The sequence below is a fragment of the Vittaforma corneae genome, assembly GCF_000231115.1.
Source record: "Vittaforma corneae ATCC 50505 unplaced genomic scaffold supercont1.4, whole genome shotgun sequence".
In the NCBI taxonomy this organism is placed as follows: Eukaryota; Fungi; Microsporidia; family Nosematidae; genus Vittaforma; species Vittaforma corneae.
The window spans coordinates 101,791-120,555 of record NW_006889837.1 but is presented as its reverse complement, the minus strand read 5'-3'; the positions used below and the strand labels follow the sequence as shown (position 1 = coordinate 120,555).

The 18,765-nt window shown below is 35.4% G+C and overlaps 15 protein-coding genes across 15 annotated transcripts; 12 read left to right on the top strand and 3 right to left on the bottom strand.

Annotated features, from left to right (window-relative positions):
* Positions 1 to 29: 29 nt before the first annotated feature.
* On the top strand, positions 30 to 2,186 carry VICG_00697 (uncharacterized protein; the record flags this gene model as incomplete). The annotated part of the gene is made up of 1 exon (XM_007604086.1): positions 30 to 2,186. The coding sequence occupies one exon, from the start codon at positions 30 to 32 to the stop codon at positions 2,184 to 2,186; it is 2,157 nt and encodes a 718-aa protein (XP_007604148.1).
* Positions 2,187 to 2,372: 186 nt separating this feature from the next.
* VICG_00696 (uncharacterized protein) lies at positions 2,373 to 3,146 on the top strand (the record flags this gene model as incomplete). The annotated part of the gene is made up of 1 exon (XM_007604085.1): positions 2,373 to 3,146. One exon carries the CDS (start codon positions 2,373 to 2,375, stop codon positions 3,144 to 3,146), a length of 774 nt encoding a protein of 257 aa, XP_007604147.1.
* A 243-nt stretch (positions 3,147 to 3,389) lies between these two features.
* On the top strand, positions 3,390 to 3,713 carry VICG_00695 (uncharacterized protein; the record flags this gene model as incomplete). The annotated part of the gene is made up of 1 exon (XM_007604084.1): positions 3,390 to 3,713. One exon carries the CDS (start codon positions 3,390 to 3,392, stop codon positions 3,711 to 3,713), a length of 324 nt encoding a protein of 107 aa, XP_007604146.1.
* Positions 3,700 to 4,122, top strand: VICG_00694 (uncharacterized protein; the record flags this gene model as incomplete). The annotated part of the gene is made up of 1 exon (XM_007604083.1): positions 3,700 to 4,122. The coding sequence occupies one exon, from the start codon at positions 3,700 to 3,702 to the stop codon at positions 4,120 to 4,122; it is 423 nt and encodes a 140-aa protein (XP_007604145.1).
* A 182-nt stretch (positions 4,123 to 4,304) lies between these two features.
* On the top strand, positions 4,305 to 6,632 carry VICG_00693 (uncharacterized protein; the record flags this gene model as incomplete). Its single annotated transcript, XM_007604082.1, has 1 exon — positions 4,305 to 6,632. The coding sequence occupies one exon, from the start codon at positions 4,305 to 4,307 to the stop codon at positions 6,630 to 6,632; it is 2,328 nt and encodes a 775-aa protein (XP_007604144.1).
* Positions 6,633 to 6,770: 138 nt separating this feature from the next.
* On the top strand, positions 6,771 to 7,166 carry VICG_00692 (uncharacterized protein; the record flags this gene model as incomplete). The annotated part of the gene is made up of 1 exon (XM_007604081.1): positions 6,771 to 7,166. One exon carries the CDS (start codon positions 6,771 to 6,773, stop codon positions 7,164 to 7,166), a length of 396 nt encoding a protein of 131 aa, XP_007604143.1.
* A 296-nt stretch (positions 7,167 to 7,462) lies between these two features.
* On the bottom strand, positions 7,463 to 7,954 carry VICG_00691 (uncharacterized protein; the record flags this gene model as incomplete). Its single annotated transcript, XM_007604080.1, has 1 exon — positions 7,463 to 7,954. One exon carries the CDS (start codon positions 7,952 to 7,954, stop codon positions 7,463 to 7,465), a length of 492 nt encoding a protein of 163 aa, XP_007604142.1.
* A 188-nt stretch (positions 7,955 to 8,142) lies between these two features.
* VICG_00690 (uncharacterized protein) lies at positions 8,143 to 9,429 on the bottom strand (the record flags this gene model as incomplete). The annotated part of the gene is made up of 1 exon (XM_007604079.1): positions 8,143 to 9,429. One exon carries the CDS (start codon positions 9,427 to 9,429, stop codon positions 8,143 to 8,145), a length of 1,287 nt encoding a protein of 428 aa, XP_007604141.1.
* A 412-nt stretch (positions 9,430 to 9,841) lies between these two features.
* On the top strand, positions 9,842 to 10,162 carry VICG_00689 (uncharacterized protein; the record flags this gene model as incomplete). Its single annotated transcript, XM_007604078.1, has 1 exon — positions 9,842 to 10,162. The coding sequence occupies one exon, from the start codon at positions 9,842 to 9,844 to the stop codon at positions 10,160 to 10,162; it is 321 nt and encodes a 106-aa protein (XP_007604140.1).
* Positions 10,137 to 11,918, top strand: VICG_00688 (TTK protein kinase; the record flags this gene model as incomplete). Its single annotated transcript, XM_007604077.1, has 1 exon — positions 10,137 to 11,918. One exon carries the CDS (start codon positions 10,137 to 10,139, stop codon positions 11,916 to 11,918), a length of 1,782 nt encoding a protein of 593 aa, XP_007604139.1.
* A 179-nt stretch (positions 11,919 to 12,097) lies between these two features.
* VICG_00687 (uncharacterized protein) lies at positions 12,098 to 14,428 on the bottom strand (the record flags this gene model as incomplete). Its single annotated transcript, XM_007604076.1, has 1 exon — positions 12,098 to 14,428. One exon carries the CDS (start codon positions 14,426 to 14,428, stop codon positions 12,098 to 12,100), a length of 2,331 nt encoding a protein of 776 aa, XP_007604138.1.
* Positions 14,429 to 14,788: 360 nt separating this feature from the next.
* On the top strand, positions 14,789 to 15,976 carry VICG_00686 (uncharacterized protein; the record flags this gene model as incomplete). The annotated part of the gene is made up of 1 exon (XM_007604075.1): positions 14,789 to 15,976. The coding sequence occupies one exon, from the start codon at positions 14,789 to 14,791 to the stop codon at positions 15,974 to 15,976; it is 1,188 nt and encodes a 395-aa protein (XP_007604137.1).
* A 325-nt stretch (positions 15,977 to 16,301) lies between these two features.
* On the top strand, positions 16,302 to 17,000 carry VICG_00685 (ribonuclease HII; the record flags this gene model as incomplete). The annotated part of the gene is made up of 1 exon (XM_007604074.1): positions 16,302 to 17,000. The coding sequence occupies one exon, from the start codon at positions 16,302 to 16,304 to the stop codon at positions 16,998 to 17,000; it is 699 nt and encodes a 232-aa protein (XP_007604136.1).
* Positions 17,001 to 17,124: 124 nt separating this feature from the next.
* On the top strand, positions 17,125 to 17,619 carry VICG_00684 (uncharacterized protein; the record flags this gene model as incomplete). Its single annotated transcript, XM_007604073.1, has 1 exon — positions 17,125 to 17,619. The coding sequence occupies one exon, from the start codon at positions 17,125 to 17,127 to the stop codon at positions 17,617 to 17,619; it is 495 nt and encodes a 164-aa protein (XP_007604135.1).
* Positions 17,620 to 17,702: 83 nt separating this feature from the next.
* On the top strand, positions 17,703 to 18,650 carry VICG_00683 (uncharacterized protein; the record flags this gene model as incomplete). Its single annotated transcript, XM_007604072.1, has 1 exon — positions 17,703 to 18,650. A coding segment is annotated over one exon (948 nt), but the record flags the coding sequence as incomplete, so codon positions are not given.
* Between the last annotated feature and the right edge of the window lie 115 nt (positions 18,651 to 18,765).

The following is an 18,765-nucleotide window of genomic DNA, read 5'->3' as shown; positions in this document are numbered from 1 at the left end:
TTTATCTAAAAAATTTCCCCTTCCCATCCATGGACAAATACAACTTCTTTCAACAAACTCCCAAAAAAGAAGACTCGGAAAAAGATAGACTAGGCTCAAGCAATCCACCCGTAAACTCTTTGGTTCCACTTTCTGCGCCTAGCTTTGATTCTACACAGCAATCTTCTCTTCCTTTTGGAAATTCAACTAACATTTTTGGACAGAAACCATCCTTTGGAAATAATCAATCTTTTGGTGGCAGCAATGTACCATTCGGCAGTAGCAATACATCATTTAGTAGCCCATCAACAAATAATCCTAATCCAATCGGTGGTAATGCTACATTTGGAAATACTTTTGGCACAGGCACTACACCGTTTGGTGGGACTTCAAATATTACATCTACCTTTGGAAAGCCGAGTGCACCCACCACACAGTTTGGAAGTATGCCAGGCACCCAATTCGGCAGTGGCTCTGCTTCGCAGTTTGGAAGTACACCTGCTCCACAGTTCGGAACTACATCTAATATGCAGCTTGGAAACACATCCACCACACCGTTTGGAGCATCTTCAGGCACACGATTCAATACTACACCAAATACAGGCTCATTTGGGTCTTCTTGGAATGCACAGCCATCGCTTTCTTCAGGTTGGAATATGACAAATAAGGGCTCTAGGGTCGTTCCATACTCAACAACGAGAATAAGAGAAGATACAAATCTCTATGCCGATCTAGTTGATATAACAGGAATGAAAGAATATGTAAACAAGCCAATTGATGAAGTTAGAAAAGAAGACTACGAAATGTCATTTAGCCAACCTAAGCCAACGTCAGGATTTTCTTCAACAACTTCAGGCAATGCTGGATTTTCCTCATCGTTTTCGGGCAACACACCAAATAGTGGATTGTTTGGGGCTACAACAGCTCCAGCTCCCACAAGCAGCGGTTTTGGATCCACAAATGTGCCAAGCAGCGGATTATTTGGATCTTCTCTTTCCAAGCCATTTGCATCTACCGGTACTTTCCAAAGCTCCACTATGCAACCTGGCCAGTTTGGTACACAGCCAGGTATTTCTACTACTCAACCTAATCTATTTGGCAACCAACCAAATCCATCCAACATGCAATCAGGTGTGTTCGGCGCCCAGCCTATCTCTTCTGCTACATCGACTGGATTTCCTACAGCTACCCCGTCAATTTTTTCAGCTTCCCAGCAGTCAACTATGCCTTTCTCTGGCACATCAAATATATTTGGTAATGCCCCTGCACAGCCTTCTGCTACAACTAACCTTTTTGGATCTAAACCTGGCACAGATTCCTCTATTATCACGCCACCCTCACTCTCTCCATTTGGGACACCAGCTAATAAAGCATCTACTGGCCCACTTGGAGCCATATCCACAACACCGATGACACAGCCCCAATCTACAGGCACAGGCTCGAGTATTTTTGGATCACAGCCTTCTACTAATTTTCTTGGTACTCAACCACCAACTAGCTTATTTAACACCCAACCCCCCAGTAATTTGTTCACTACTCAACCAACTGCTAATTTGTTTAACACTCAACAGCAGAGTGTCTTCGGTACTCCGTCTTTTACATCCCCATCTGCTTCAATTCAGCCTGTTTCTATCCCCACCAAAGTTGATATGTCTGATCCATATCTTCTCAAGAACATTCAATTTGAAAAATTTGAACAGCAAAAGCCCTCACTTAAAGTCTCTTTGCCAACACCCTTGTTTAAAACCAACAAAGACAAACCTGTTGTAGAGCTTAAAATTAGAGCGCCAAAACCCATTCAGCGAAATGCAATTTATACCATACCTGAGCTAAAGGATGTTGATGCAACACAGACAATCTCAAATCTTGTTATTGGATTTGAAGGCAAGGGCCGTATAGAGTTTTTAGAGCCTGTTTCTGTCAAATCATTAGAGGATATTGAAAAGCGCATTTCATTTAGGGATGAAAATGTTGAAACTACAGATACTATTGGATCTGGCCTAAATAAAAGGGCCAGGGTGTATGTTGAGGGATTATTTCCTATTTGCAGGACTACAAATGAGATAATCAAAGGAAAGGCAGAGGCATTTCCACAGAAGGGAATTCAAGAAAGATTTATCTATCAACTTAAGAATGATTCTACCAAGAAGTTTATTGATTACGATGTTGATAACGGTATTTATGTGTATGAAGTTAACCATTTTTAAATTAAAAATTAAACAGTAGACTATAAAGCTTTCTTGAATGGTAGAATAACTTGCCTGTTTCTCGAATTTCTATACATTTTATTTCTATTTATGGGTACGTCGTGAATGAAATGTTGTAGCTAAAGCCACTTGGTTTCTAAAGCTTTTTCTTTCAAAATTTTAAACTTTAAAAAATTTTTACCCAACATGAAAGCAAGCACACAAGTCAAAAGTATAGCACGCATTCTGTTTCTTTCCTTAATGCTGATGGAATTTGTGTTTGCCAGCAGGCGTAAACACAAAAAGAAAAAAAATCCCACTGTGACAAATGGATCTGATTCTTCATTAGCATCTAGTCCAAGCAGTAGTTCATTAGCAAGCAATGGCAATTGTACTATTAGGAGTAATTTTCATTCGATTACACAGCTGTTTCCACCAACTTTCAAAAACAATGCTTTCCGAATGCGTCTTTCTGATGGGTATATTATTAATGCCCAAGATCATGAGAATTCAGCTTGCCAAGACTGCATTCGTAATGCAAAAACCCTAGAACACCTCTTTGGCATGTTTAGAATATTTAATGTTGAGCATTACAAACCATTCTTTGATTTCATTCTTTACACTTTACCTCAATCCAGTGACAAAAGTGTCGAAGTCATGGTGGTTCAAGCCGATGATGCTGAATGGTATTTGCCTGTCAGAAATGGTGGTGAGAATTCCAGGATTGCTTTCATTAGAATGCAAGATAAAAACGAAGATAAAAATTACCATACTTATAAGACACGTTGGTCAGTGTTGCCATTTTTTACAAAACAGAACCATCCAAAATCATTCTTAGTGTTTGTAGATAATTTTGACATCTTTGAGAATTTAGAAAGCAAAAGGTTGACCTTTTTCCGTATTAATGTCAGAAGCTTAGAGTTTATTATTGGGCTTCGTAGCTGCTTGGAGGAAAAGAAGTCCCGAACTCCTACGCGTTGATTGGTTCGTTGAAGAATAAACGATTATCTGTGTAAGATTTACTGCTTTGGATCTAATTTTATAAGCTTATTATTAAAAGGTTTCAATAGCTATGCTAAATTACCGACTTAATGTTGTTGTTTAAGCAAACTATTTGGTCTAGCACTGTGCATACAAGGCCAATTGCTTATTTACAGCTTTGCTTCCGTGATTAATAACTTTTATATTTTTCATCCTCTTTGTAAAAATTTTTATGCCCTGCAAATGCAAGCTAAATTCGAGATGAAGCTTATACTTCTTATGATTCTAAACGTTTTTACTGCAAAGCTTGAAGAAGAGTCAATAACACCACACGAAGACAGTAAATGTGAGTTCCATACTGCGAGTCTAAAATTCTCTAGTATTTCGAATAAAAGCTCTGTGCAATCTGGTTCTACCATACCTTGGGTCTCTAAACATGAAGCATATTTCTTCACCGCATCATCCCCGGACAAAGACAACCATGAACTGCGTGTATGCAAGAATTGCTATTCCCAATTTGAATTGTTTCAATCTGTATTGGACTGTGTTAAAAATGGAAAAGTATAAAACCACGCATAGTTTTTTACCATCTTCATTGAAAGGTTATAAGATTCTTAAAAAAACACACAATGATATAGAAAGTGTACTGTTTTTAGTATTGGAAGTAGATCCAAACAAAGAAAAGCAAAATTCAATTATGGAAGTGGATGTAGCCATAGAGGAGTCGGAGGTGCAAAAAGTGCAAAAGATGTATTATCTTCTTGTCTCTAATGAGCATGGCAGACTATTTGCATTAAAAGTGGTGCCTTTTGATAATAAGCCAGAGGGGTCAAAGTATAAATGGATTATCGAAAACTTTAACTTGGTTTCTTTGGAAAAGATCCCGAATAAGTGGACTTCAGGAATAGCCAATGTTGAAATCGGCGAGGTTAGCGTTCCCATGAATTTTGAAGAAATGTATAGATCGAGAAGGTAATATTTTATTATTAAATCAATGTTTGCAATTCTAGTCCTTACAGCCAGTTTTCATCTAAAATTGTATTTTCTGTACTTGCCTTCTTCAATATTTTATCAAATAATCTATCATAAATGTGTAAATATACTTATTAAAATTCCATAGCACTCTGTCCACTTACTCGTCTTTCTCTTTGTTTACCCATGGAAACCATCAGAACTCTTCCTGTAATCTACAACTTACTTGAAAATGGTGACCTCAGACAGGCGATCACCATAATCAACCAGTATGTAGAGATACTTGCTCCTCATATAAGCTTTCAGTTCCCTGACAGCTCTGAATTAGATGAGGATGCTTGCCTCTTTTTATGCAAATTCTTCCTTCTTAGAAAGGAATACAAAAGATGCATTGATTACGGATTAAAGGCAAAGAACATCCTAAATAGACTGGAGCCCTTCTATTTTGAATCTTTTATTTATAGAACAATGGAAGAGCTCCTCCAAGCCAACAATAGTGTGGACGATAGTGCTGTAAATAACAGTAATCACATAGGCAATTTGAGATCTTTTGTGCTACACTTAATAATGAAAGATCCGATAAACGATGCTAAACTCGGATATCTGCTTCAAATAAAACAGTTTGATTTATTAAAGGAATGCATTATCGAGTTGTCCAAGAAAAATGAGGAGTGTAGAGATATTTTATTGATACTCATGGATGTTGCGCCAAAGGAAATGACGGAGATATTTGCTGAATGTGGTATTACAAATAGATGCTTTTTTGAGCATGTCATAGATGCTCTTGTTACACTGGAAAGATTCGACCAATTGAAGGAGATGGTATCCTCCTTACCCTGGCATAAGATGTATACTGCATGCCTTTATCTTGAGGATACCCACCAACACAGAATGGAAATAGAAAATGAAAATGCTAGCTTCATCTTAAGTGGGCAGTGGAAACAGGAAATACTTTCCAATTTCCTATTTAAGAACAGCAATAAACTTAATTTCAAGCTTATAGAGGCTATTTCCAAAACAAGAGCCCCATATCTAGTACTAGGTAATTCATTCCTGAACGCAGGTACTACGAATGATACACTTTACAGAAATAATAAGAATCTAATAAGCGGAAGAGACTGGAATAGGTTTTTGGAGTTTGCCTCTCTGGGGATGATTCATCAGGGCAATATTGATCCATTTGAGATTTTAAAAGAGGTGTTGCCTTCTTTGGAATCTAACTCGGGAGAACCAGGTGCCTTGATGGCTCTGGGAATCATGAATGCAGGTAGAAGTGACGAAGAAACAACTGAGTATTTCCTAAACTGGTTGAGTAGTAGCTCTGAGGAGATGATATTCGGTGCATGTGTTGGGTTGGGACTTAACATGATGCAAACTGGAGATAAAAGTGTATTTGAAAGGCTCAAATCTCTTTTTTCTATTGATAACACAATAGTTCAAGAATCTGCTCTTTATGCCATTGGACTGGTGTATGCAGGATGCGAAGATGATGAAGCCATTAGCTTTGTGCGATCGGTGCACGATAGGACATTTCTTCCTCGTGTTAAAAGGGTGGCTGAGTTGTCCGTGGCCCTGATGAATGCGTTAAGTGATAATAGAACTGATCTACTTAATTATCTTGATTCTGATGATTACAGTATACGATCTATGGGTCTTCTTTCACTAGGCACTGCCTATGCTGCCACCTCAGATCTAAAAATTATTGAGAAGGTCCTGCCTTTTGTGAATGATGGGGATGATGAGGCAAAAAGATCAGCTGTACTAGCCATTGCATTAATTGGATATGGAGACTGTGAGATTAAGAACTCGTGTCTTGTACCTCTGGCTGAGAACCACAATCCATTCGTAAGATCTGCAGCAGCCCTTTGTTTGGGATTTTTCAGCGCTGGAATGTGTGATGTTGATACCTGCCGTATATTAGAGGCCATGCTGTATGATAGTGAAGACTTGGTACGACACAGTGCCTGTCTAGGTGCTGGATTTGCACTAATGCAGGGAAATCCCACCCTAATTCCTAATTATAAAAGAACAATGGACCGAATCAATTATCTTCTAGTCACCAGGTCTGAATCGCCGTGCGTCAAGATGGGTGCATCTTTAGGTAGAACCATTGCAGAGACATCCTCTAGATGTGCTGTATTTACTCTAAAGAATTTTAATGGCCAAATTCTATGCTCAAAGCTCGTAGGTGCTCTCTTATTCTTCCAATCGTGGTACTGGTATCCTTTAATTCCATGCATTTCATTGTGTCACCATCCAACACCATTGTATTTTTTCGATGAGAATCTTGATGAGACTAATGACTATTTCATAAATTCCGATGTTTACTATGATTATTTTGTTAAGCTTCCTGAACTGAAGAAATCAAGAAAGTTCAAGCCCAGTAAGTCATCTGAGCAGAACAAGGATATAATTGAGCCAGCTAAGAACGGGCTTAAGAGCGGTGATAGGCTGACCTATAAGGAAAGGATAGTTAAAGACATGGGAACAGGAATATTCTTTAAAGAGAAATAAACGACAACAATTTCATATATTTGGTGTGCTGTATTGACCATGTTTTTATGCACAAGATTTATTTTTAACACACTACTTTTTTATGCTAAAGTAGTAAGTACTGGGCAAATCTATTTATTTCTTAAGCCCTTCCGATTGATGGAAACATTTTCAAAAGACACTTTGTTCAACGATCTTCCGCAATCCATCAAACAGAAGATAGTAAACATAAGAAACCTAAGCATACAATACAGAAGCATTCCTCAGACGGTGTATGCTTCTGGGGTTAAGGGTGATTCTTCTGAGCTTGCATTTTTCGAGCATGTCTCAGTTCCTTCTTCAAAGAGTCTTTGCGATACATTTTTGAGAATGGCACAGGCGATCGAAAAGCTTGAAAGTGTCGATGCGACATGTGACTTAAAGAAGGAGCTAGCTGAGTTTTCGGAATTTGTCAATTTTTACAGATTGGAAACCAACAACATTGATTTTATAGGCGAACTAGAAAAGACTATAGGAATGATGGAAAGTAAGTTTGAGAAAATCAAGGAAAAGTAAGGGTTTGAAAAAAGCTTGTACGCATTTTAATACTCAATTTGAAAGAGTGTAATGTGAATCTAATTAAATAAAAGAACTGATATACTATGCACATTCTTTAATAGTTAAAGGCTCTTTGTACATCACCCTTTCGGCAGTATTGGCCGGCACAAATAGTGAACTACTGCTGTGTCATTTGTGTCTTCCGTTATATTCTTTAATTTAGGGCTATTACAAAACAGAAGAGATTGCAAGAATCAAGAAATTTTTGAAAACGGGATATGTATTAATTCATTATTTGATAGCGTAGGACAGTCTTATTCTTCCTCAACTTCCTCAATCTTCTTTCCAAAAACCATTGGTTTCCTGATTATGTCTTTAAATTGATTAAACTCCCATTTGCTAAGTCCAGTTATGTACAATGCTTTGCCGTCCAGGTTTGAAAGACCCTTTCTGATCTTGCTGTTTCTAATTGATCGCAACTCACAGATAGCTGATTCTATCTCATCATTCATAAAAAGAGTACTGTGCTCAAAGAAGTATTCTGGAAGTTCAACAAAGTTTGTTTCAGTTTTCTCTTTCTGGATTATATTCTCGACATACTCCTTTGAAATGTACTGGGGTGGAATAATCGAGCAGAGATTCAAAGACTGAAGATGCAGAGCAAGATATAATGGGATTCTGCATGTTTTTAATGGAGAACATCCTTTAAAGTCAAATGTCAACAATCTTTTTGCTGGAATTGTTGTGAAAGCTTCTATTTCTGCTTCGTATTGGAGTGAAAGATTTATCAATTCTTCTGGTGTCATTTAGGGTTTGTGGATATGTTGAAAACCTGTTTTAGACCAAAGAAGAGATGAACTAGTTCTTTTATAATAAACGAGCTGTATTATTTTCGTAATCTTTTAAGTAGAATTAATAAAGTTAAATAAGCTATCTATTGAGCATTTCCCATAAAGGTTTTTTACAGTTCATACTAAACACAGCATAAATCTACTTAGCTAAACGAAACCACCTGTTCATCCATTGAACTCAATCGTTTCATCCTTTCAAAAACTGATGGATGAGTGTAAAAAGGATGAAATGTTGGGTATATAAATGTATCGGACTTGACGGTTAAGTTTACAATATGTTCATTCAAAAATACAGCATCGGGCAATTTTTCATGCGCCAAAAGTGAAAATATCAAATTTTTTACGAGTTGTGGTTCAAGCTTAGAGGCAAAGTCATCAGCCTGAAATTCCAGTAGCTGTGAAAAGCTATTGAGTGGAATTTCTAAAAATATGGCAACGGTAAAGACAAAGCGCATACATTCTGCATATTTTTTAACCGTATTATTTTCACTTTTCCTTAAAAATGTGACCAAGTAGCCAAGTATGGAAATTGCAAACAATGCCATGCAAGCGAAAAGAATGTGAGAATGATGCAAGTTACAATGCCCCAGCTCATGAAGAAATACTGCTCTGAACATATCAAAATGGAGTGGGTTAAAAAGGTTATCACAGATTGCAATCATTGAATATGACCCAATTCTTACACTAGAGGCAGCTGCAAAAAACTCTGATGCAAATACAGTTACATTGTAAGTTTTAAAATTATACTTGCTGAGAAAACTTTTGTAGTTTCCAGCATCAACATTGTTGTTACTTGCAAGATACTCCATTAATGAAATGCTTTTAGTGTGAGGATCGTCTTCCAGAATGTTAATATTGATGTAGATCAATAGCATTAGGACTCTGATCAACTTCTGTGATATCGATGAACCAGAAAAGCAAATTTTGATAAATACTAGGGTGTAAATCCCACATATGGTGAGTTTCCAGAACCTGTTCATATCCAGGAAGTTTAGCACTGCTAGAATTATTAAGGTGGAAATGGTGTTTTCCACAGCATTTCTGATACATATCTTTCTAGATTCATTTCTCACAAGATAGTTTGTAATTCTGACTATAATCCACTGAACTACAAGCAGCAAACTAATGAATATTGCAGGAAAAATACCAATCAAATGGGTGATAAAAATATTATATGATCTGTTGTATGTAAATGTAAACACCTTTTCCAAGTTTACTTCCATTTTAATGGAATTTGGAATCAACCAGTAGAAATAGAAGAATGTGTATGAAAAGATTAAGGCATTGAAAAGAAAATAAACGCCAAAAGCCAGGGCTAGTTTTTGGATCTTTGATCTGTGCTGGAAGCCTTGCTGAGTAACTTGATTGTCCATTTTCACATTCCTTGCAATATTGATAATTTCTGGTCTTTCATGTATATTGCCATTCATCGTGATGAGATCGCAAGAAGTTGTTTGTCTTTATAAACAAATATTATGAATATTTGGATGGCCATCAAAATAAATAGCACTCTCCACTATCATTAATCGAATGGTCTGATCAATTAAGTGCCAATATTGGAAAACAGCAATCTATCCCTAATTAAGTTTGTGATGGAAACAAGTATAGAAGCATGGTGTGTTTTATTGAAATAACGTCTATTTTGGAATTTGCTTGCAATGAGCATATAAAATGGCTTTTTCTTTTACATTTCCATATCTACTTTATAAGTTGGCGACTAGCTTTATTGAGATCAATCTAAGCCCATATTTATGTTTTAAGCTGCAAAAGCAGTGCTTTCAGCATGTTTTTTACAGGTATTACTTCGGTTACTTCTATTTCTTGTTAAAATTTTTCTAATCTATGTACCTTCTTTCATTACCAAAAAACACGAAGGATTTACTCGACTTTCTTAGGAATTTGCAAAACAAAGATGCACGGGAACTCATTTCAATATACACACAGTCACTCACCCTTCTTACTGATGATATTCATAGTCTCTTTATCTTTCTTGATTACATTAACTTGGCTTTGAGCAGTTCAGAAATAGAAGGAACTAGAGAGGAAACATTGGCAGAAATAGACCAGCTCTTCAATTTATTCAAAGTCAAGTTAAGAAAGTTCCGCATTTTCTGGATAAACTATCTGAAGTTTCAAGTTGAATCGAGGAAAAAAGGATTTTGAAGTTTCTTTTGCAAAGATAGTCGAGTATCTAAAGCACAAGGCGTTTGAGGGTAAGGACGAGCTAATGACTAGTTTAATAGATGAGAAAGAGTCTTTGATATCTCAGTTCACTGGAAAGGTGGACAGTAAATTGGTGGATATATCGACAGGAATTAAAGCCAATTCTTTGCATAGCAGTGATATGAGTTCTTGTAATACACAAATTGGCATATTACCGGAGGATGAGAGCATAAGCGAGAAGACCAGCATAGTAAAGCGTGAAAGAAAAATGTCTGATAGTGCTGTGTGTAGCTCTGAACTTATTAATAGAAACGACTACAAACAATCTGTGTCTGATATTGCTAGCAGCAAAACTGGTCTAAGTGAAATCTCAGCCAGCCTCAATGATACTACAATTAGCATGTCTGTCGATGAGCTATTAAACTCCAATGTTTTTACTGACACATCGAGTGAAAATATTAAAAATATCCAAAACGAAAAGACTAAAAGCATAGAGGAATATAATAAAGTAGTTGAAGTTTTAGAAACAGAGGTTCAAAACAAAGTCACTGCCGAGAGTGCTTCAAAGTTAATGAATGGTTCAACTTTTAATACAAAAAACCTTCTCAGCACCCCTTCAGGAGTTAAAACATGGTCAGATACGCAGAAAAACGCACACAGCACCACACAAATAAATAATTTCCAGTTACCAGCTGTTGATAAGCTCAACGAAATTAAAGATAAAGGCGGAAATGATACATTGGACGACTCTTTAACTCCAAGAGACAACAGATGTAGCTTAGAAACTCGTGGTAGTATAGTTTGCGAGCTTGAGCTTAGCCGATCCCAAGATACGTCGAAACTTCGATTTTCACCCAAGAAACACGTTCCATACAGAAAAGACTCTGAAAAAACCAAGAAGTTTAAAGATGTGTGTTCTTCATTGATGCATGAAATTAAGTCTATTGATAATACAACAACAATAACACAGAACCTGGCTTTAGTGCCCTTTAAAGACAAAGAGCTATACATTATAAATAGAATAGGCAAGGGTGGATATTCAAATGTTTATAAGGTGTGCTACAATAATGAAATTTATGCCTTAAAGCAGATCAGAGTTGATGACAAGGAGGGCCTGAGCATTTGCATGGATGAGATAGATCTTTTAAAACGACTTAGTAGCTGTGAATTTGTTATCAAAATGATCGACTATGAGATTGGGGATGAAACTGTCAGCATTTTACTGGAGTATGGCGAAACTGACCTACAAAACTTGATAAAATCTGGACCCCTAAACATTTTCTATATCAAATACCTTTGGGAGTCCATTCTTAAAATTCTTGTTGTTGTTCATTCGCATAGAATTGTTCATCGCGACATTAAACCTGCAAATTTTGTGCTTGTTAAGGGAAAGCTAAAAATCATTGATTTTGGAATCTCAAAGAGTATAAAAGGGGATACGACATCGATACTAAATTTTGAAAAGGCAGGAACTCTGAACTATATTTCTCCTGAGCAGTGCTGCGGAGGAAAGGTGAGTAGAGCAACAGACGTATGGGCGGCCGGATGTATATTATACTATATGATTTATGGGAAAAATATTCATAAGAGTAAGACAGTTGTGGATGTTCTAAGGACGATGGCAGAAGAAACTGAAATTGAATATGGATCGGCCGATGCATCGGTTGTTGAAAGTATGAAAGCATGCTTGGTGTATGATTCGAAGAAGAGAGCAAAGCCAGAAGAATTGTTGAAATACTCATTTTTACAAAAATAGATTGAAATAAAAAGACCTGATTTATACTTCAAACCATTAATATTTTTGAAATATTGTCTTCTGTCGTGGACGAATAGCTTAAAAGCTATTTGTAATCTTTTACAGTTACACCCCCTAAAAATACTTTATGTTGCTTGTCTCGGGCATGTATTAATTTATTTAATGTTGATTGAACTGTGTTACTCAATAGTTTTTTGTATGTCAAGCATACCTATGCTCTTTAAAATGTTCTCTTCAATCTCCTTAAATTTTCTATTAACCTCTTCTTTTATTTCAATAAGATCGGTCGCTTCTATTATACTATTCTTGTACAACAACAGTTTATTGAGTAATTTTTGAGAGGCAAAAAAGTCTTTTTGAATATTCTTTCTGATAATTTCCAGCAATTCCTTCACTTCGAGCTTTGTCAATCCCTTTAAAACAAGGTCATGGTCAGTTTTAGAAGTAAAGGACTTGTACAGCACCAAGTCTTTATAAAAGTTGCTTTCTTTTTTCACAACCGGTACTTCATACGACGTTATCGTAGCACTTAGAGTGGATGAATCAGTAGTGGCGTTGAAATGCGAAAGATTAGATAGGAGATGTATTTGAGAATCAGAATCAAGGGCACAGATAAACTTAAAATTGTCTAAAATGGCAATATCAATAAGATTCTTATTAGTGGAGATTGTTTCAAGAAGATTGCCAGTCGAAATGTCAAAAATCAAAATTTCAGTATGTTTGATGCCAACAAGTACATTGCAAGAGGAATCGACAGTAAATTTTGTAATATCAAATGTTCTAAAGACAATGCTATTCATTCCGTTTGATTTTGCTTTGGGTATGTCTCTATTGTATTCAGTGGTGTTGTTGTTACCAATATTGCATCCATTTTCAGCCTTTTTACTGAGACAGTCCTCATGCGAAATGACAGTTAACATCGAATGGTCGTTTATAAAGTACAATTTATCATAGCAGTCAAGACGCCCACTTTTTATACTTTTTGGCAGTTCATACTGGAAAATCACATCCATGTCTAGATTATATTTACACATTGTATTAGAAAACAGTACAGTGAGCGAGTAGTTATCCAGACATGCATCTATTACTTCCTTGCCTAGTGGTACAGGAAGTGCCAACACAACACGTTTAGACACAAGATTCATTACAACGACCTTAGTTTTTGTACCAAAAACACAAAAATCTCTAAACACTCGCACAAAACTACACTTTTGAGTGATTAAATTGTGATATTTACAATTACTGTCAATATAAGACAGTTTTCCCTCGCCATAAATTATAATATTAGGATTTTCTATTTCTGAATTGACGTTGAAGTCTATGCTAAGACGTTCGATTGGAGTTTTGGACTTCAAAAAACCGTTCATTTCATCCCTATAAATGTTCATTTTAAATACTTTGTCATTTGAAACCAACACTACTTCGTTTGGTGTATACTTAAATATCTGCTTTATTCCTTCATTTAAAATCTTCCTGGTCTTTAATATTTTGAGATCATCAAGTGTTAATATTTCAAAAGAGCTGCCTGTTGTAATCAATGCCATATCATTATTGATCATTAGTCCAGAGAAGGCAACAGGTCTTCTATAGATTTCTTTCTTAATTTCGAGATCATAAATAGCCAAACTATCCCCCACAATCACCACTGTTTTGTCTTTAAAGTCTATTCTTCTTATATTCTTTCCAATATACTCTGTGATTTCGAAAATTAGCTTGTCTTTCTTTAGATTGTAAATCTTTATAAGGCTATTATTCATCACCAAGCCGACAACATCCACAACGGATGTCTGAGCCATGGCAATAGCACTGCCAAATGAATATTCAAATATCTTTCTATTTGTGCTGATGTTATACAATTGAGATGATCCGTCCTCAAAGCTAATGAGAATTTTGTTGGTGTAACTATGTGGATGAAAAATATCAACAATTTTACTACCTGAGAAGCTTAGTCTGTAGCATTCCTTTAAAAACTCTTCTTCATATTTAATAGGCCTATTTGTCCCTTTCTCCTCAACAGGGTCATATTTAGCTTCGTGGATGTCTGCTTGATTATCATTAATATGATTGGCTTCTTTACATTCACAAATAATAAGCTCGTAGTCTGATTTTAATATAAAGCTCGATCCAAAAACAAGCATTTTGGATATTGAAATGTTTGGAAATTTGGTTTTCCCAATAATTTCTCCTCTAAATGTCTTAAAGAGTATATCAATACAACAGACATACACAAATGCACCAGATTGCGCAATACATGAAATAGATGGAAATGTAGGGCCAAGGAACTGAAGTCTTAAGCTCTGTAGCTCATATACTGCATATGAGTTGTCAGATGGAAGTAAAAGATATGGTATATCCTTCAACACAGTAATTGAGGGATGGAGGTTCTTCGATGTAAGATTGGTCACTGTTCTATAAAGCTTGAAAGGTGAGTTTTCGGATTTAATACGAAACAGCTCATCTTTTTTGGCATTATTGAACTCATTGTTAAGTTCTGTTGCTGAAATATCCATTTGTGTGGTTTTAGATTTGAAAAATTTTTAAGTATAAAGAAAAGTTGGCAGAACAAGAAAGTTTTACTGGGGCTGATAAAAACGTTTTGCTTTTATGCCTTCGAAGCAAGTCGCGTTTACTTACGGATCTTTAAAAGCTTAAAGGAAGATCTGCAGAAAATTTTTAAATTATATCATTATTGTACAGTAATAGAGAAGGCAAGTGTCAAAAATCTATCTTTGTTATCAACTATAATACCAAATATCCGTAAATCGGAATTGTTAGCAACACACAATCTTTTTTATTGCTAGAGTTTTTTCTTTTTTTATTTTCTAAAATTTTTGCATTTTTAAGTTTTTTACCCCGAAGGAAAAGTATCAATGCTCAAAGCATCCAATATGGTGTTTATGGGATTAATCCCATTGATTGACCTTTTAGTAGAGTGTTTCTATCAGATATTGCTTGTCCTTTCTCTCAACACAAAGCTAAGTCAATACAAAAATTTTTCCAAGCTTATTTTGAAAGAAAAGCACCTCCACCACATCGAGGAAAGCATTTACCATACACTATGTCATCTTTCATTGCATATGGGAATGGCAATTGTCTGTGTTTGGCTGATTGCCATAGCTCTCAGCTCTAGACTGAGATCTTTTGTCTTATGCCACATTTCTTCTATTTTGTATTTGTTCCCAAAATTTCTCAATGTTACGAGCTTTGAGATTTTCTTGCTTGAAATTCAATGTGTATGTGTCAGATGTATTGAGTCTAAGTGGATTTGGAATCTTTTTGTGAACGAATCATCTATTTTAGACTACATTTGGCCTGTTTTTGTACTTCTTATATGGGCCCCCTTTGAAGTTCGTTTTAAAATATTCCTAGAAGAGAGGTTTCATCATCTTGCGCCCATAGTTCTAGGAATAACACATGGAATGGCATGCACAACATTTCCAATAGCCTATTTCCTTGCTATGAAATTGGTTTATCATTCTGTAAAGTCTGAAATTAATTCTTCATTAATTTTGAAAAAACTAGGCTTTTATCACTTCGAAACAGCCTCTAAGCACGTGAAAGTACTGCCCATATCTATGCCTAGCGATCAATTCTTTCTAGTACAAGGCCATATCTCCGATCATAGCAAGGGAATCTATGAGTTTCTGCAGTTCGAAGCTTTTAAATTTGATGGATACGCTTCCATGTACTATCTTCTTCAACAATTTGCAAAAAATTTAATTTTTGCATGTTTAGTGATATACTTTGATAAGAGATTCCTAAAAGTATTCTGTAGCAATGATATTCACCACATTTGTGCTCATCTTCTCACTGAAGAGTACCTAAATGTGGGATTTTCAAGGTATTTATTTTCACCATTCACCTTTGTTGAAAATTACTTTATCAACCAGCATGACATGAAAATCAAAGAAAATGTTGGCAGGGACGTGTCGTCCCTTTCAAACTATTTCTCTTTTCAATTACATAATCACAAAAACATTCATCCGTCTCTTTTTTATAGACTCTTTAATAATGAGACGGATACTATTGAAAGAATTGACAATATTTTAAGAAAATAAAATTAACTGTGATGAGTACACACAATATTAACAGTGCTATTATTTAATTCAAAGATGGATTTTATGTTGTTTAATAGCTAAAAATTTGTGTGTTCTTAAATTAATATGTCTTTTAGACACAAACTAGTAGTATCATTAAGTGGTCATATGGCCTATTAAGGTTATTATTGGCACATTGATATTATGGATAGATAACAGCCTATTTTATTGGCAATGCTTTGATATAACTAAATAAACATCATTAGATAAATTGATTGTAAAAATTTTTCAATGCCATTTTACACTTGCTCAAAGTTGACCTCTCAAGGCATCATAAAAACTATACATGCTTAACAAACTGAACGAATTCTACTCCTGTATAATACCAACAAAAGAAATTATAATGGCTGGAATAGACGAAGCTGGAAGAGGACCAGTTGTAGGCCCAATGGTCTATGGGCTCTACGTAGCCTCTGAAAATGAGATATCACACTACAAAGATTCCAAACTTCTAACACCGGTTGCCAGAGAACACTTTTTCAAAAATATGAGAAACTATTCGTGCTACAAAATACATCCAGCATATATTTCATCACACATGGAAGCAGGCTCAATGAACTTGAATGAAATAGCCAAGGAAGCTGTCATTTACTTACTCAAAGATCTTGTCTCAAAGTGTCCAAATGTAAAAACCGTATATATTGATGGATTGGGAAATAATGAAGAATATAAAAAAACACTAAAGAAGTACTTTAGCCTAAATTTTGTGATTGAAAATAAAGCCGATTCAAAATATCAGGTTGTAAGTGGTGCAAGCATTGTTGCCAAGGTTGTAAGAGATGCAAGTGTTGCACGGTACAACTGCGGTAGTGGATATACAAGCGATCCCATTACAAAGGAGTGGCTTAAATCCAAGTATAATAAATTTTTAGGCTTTCCAGACTATGTGAGACATAGTTGGTCAACGGTTAAAGATATGCTACCATCAAAAAAATCAAGGAAGCTTCAAAAAGAATTTCATGGATTTTACAGTGGATCAAACTAAAACAATAAAGTGAAGCAAAATTAAGCTTTGATCTCTGCTCTATTGTTTTCTCCAATATTACCTCAATGCTATTTTTATTGCCATTTCTTGTTTAGACCTTATTTTATTTTTTATACCCACCCTCATGTCTGACCTTTCAAAATTCAGTGATACTTGTGCTTATTGCTACAAGGGAGTTTTGGATGGAATCTCAGTGTGTTTTTGTAACAATTCCCTCTGCAATGATCATAAAAGCATGCATATATCTAAGTTTGGATGTGATATTCATTATTCTCTCTTTCTTTGTAATGGAAATGTTAAGATTAAATGCAAGGAGGACGTAGGTGATTTAGAAAAAAGAATAAACATAAAAATAAAGAATGGAATGATAAAATCAAATGCATCGAATGAATGTTCTCACATTTATGATTCAAATAATATCTCCTGTGATTTTGATATAAAAAATATAAAATGCCAGGAATGTGAGCTTAGTGAAAATCTGTGGGTATGCCTGGAGTGTGGGTATGTAGGATGTGGGCGTAAACAGGAGGGTATAAAAGGAAATGGTCATGCGTTGAGCCATTTTGAAGCTACTAAAAAAACCAATACAACAATCCTCATCCAAATGTTGTTCTTATAAGTTCCATTAGCGGAGGCAAAGGAGATACATTCTGCTATGTTTGTGAAAATTTTGTACAAAATCCGTTAAAGTTAAAAATATTAGTGAAAAATGATGAAATAAAGACTTTTGATGATTTATCGTCCATAACACACGCATCAGTCAAATCAGATATTCTAGGAATAGTGAATGAAGGCTTAAACTGCTATATCTCCTCTGTTCTTCATTTGCTAAGTGAATCTTTCAAGGACTGTGACCTTTCAGATCACTTTATGATCTGTGATTCAAATCCATCAACCTGTCTTGCCTGTCAGTTAATTAAAATTCTTAATGAAATGAAGATGGTTAAAAATGAGATAAGATCGGTTAGGATAACTGGCCTGCTAGATTGTATTTATGAACAGATGGGGTATTTTAATGCACGAGATCAGGAAGATTGCTCTGAATTCCTTCAAAAGCTTTTAGAAAGACTGGAATGCTTTGAAGAGTGTATGCTACTACCCAAAATTACAGATAGATTTGATTATCAAATAAAGACCGTTATTAACTGTCCAACAAATACAATTCGTCCAGTAAGTGCTCACTGTTTAGAATGCAGCCAGCCTGATATTGTTAATTTAGAAGGCAAAATACTATATACACCTTTTACAAAAAGTATTAAAAAAAGCCTTGAATCTCAAATTGAGTCTAGTAGAATTGCTTGTAAATGTGGGAATGAGACTTATTCTCGGTGTTACTTCTCAAAGCTCTCTGATTTCTTAATTTTGAGTGTTGGAAGATACAAGCATGACGATCAAAAGTGTATTAAAATAGAAGATCCCATAAATTCAAGTGTTTTTGAATTAAAAGATGGTGCAAATAGCACTAAATTTGAAATTATTGGGTGTATTTGTCATAAAGGTAGTGAAATGGTAAGTGGGCATTATACTTGGTGGGTTAAGTACAATGGCAATTTTTACACTGCAAATGACTCAATAATCAGTCCGAGCGATGAGAAATACTCACAAAATGGTAGTTTGTTTTTGCTAAAGGTAACAAAAGAACAGAAATAAACTCAAAATAGCTGATTTGGTAGTGTTCTAGTATAAATTATATTATATTAAAAATGTATGCTTTGCCAGAAGCACCCTTCTGGCCTTCTATCATATTTTATAAACAACTTATAGC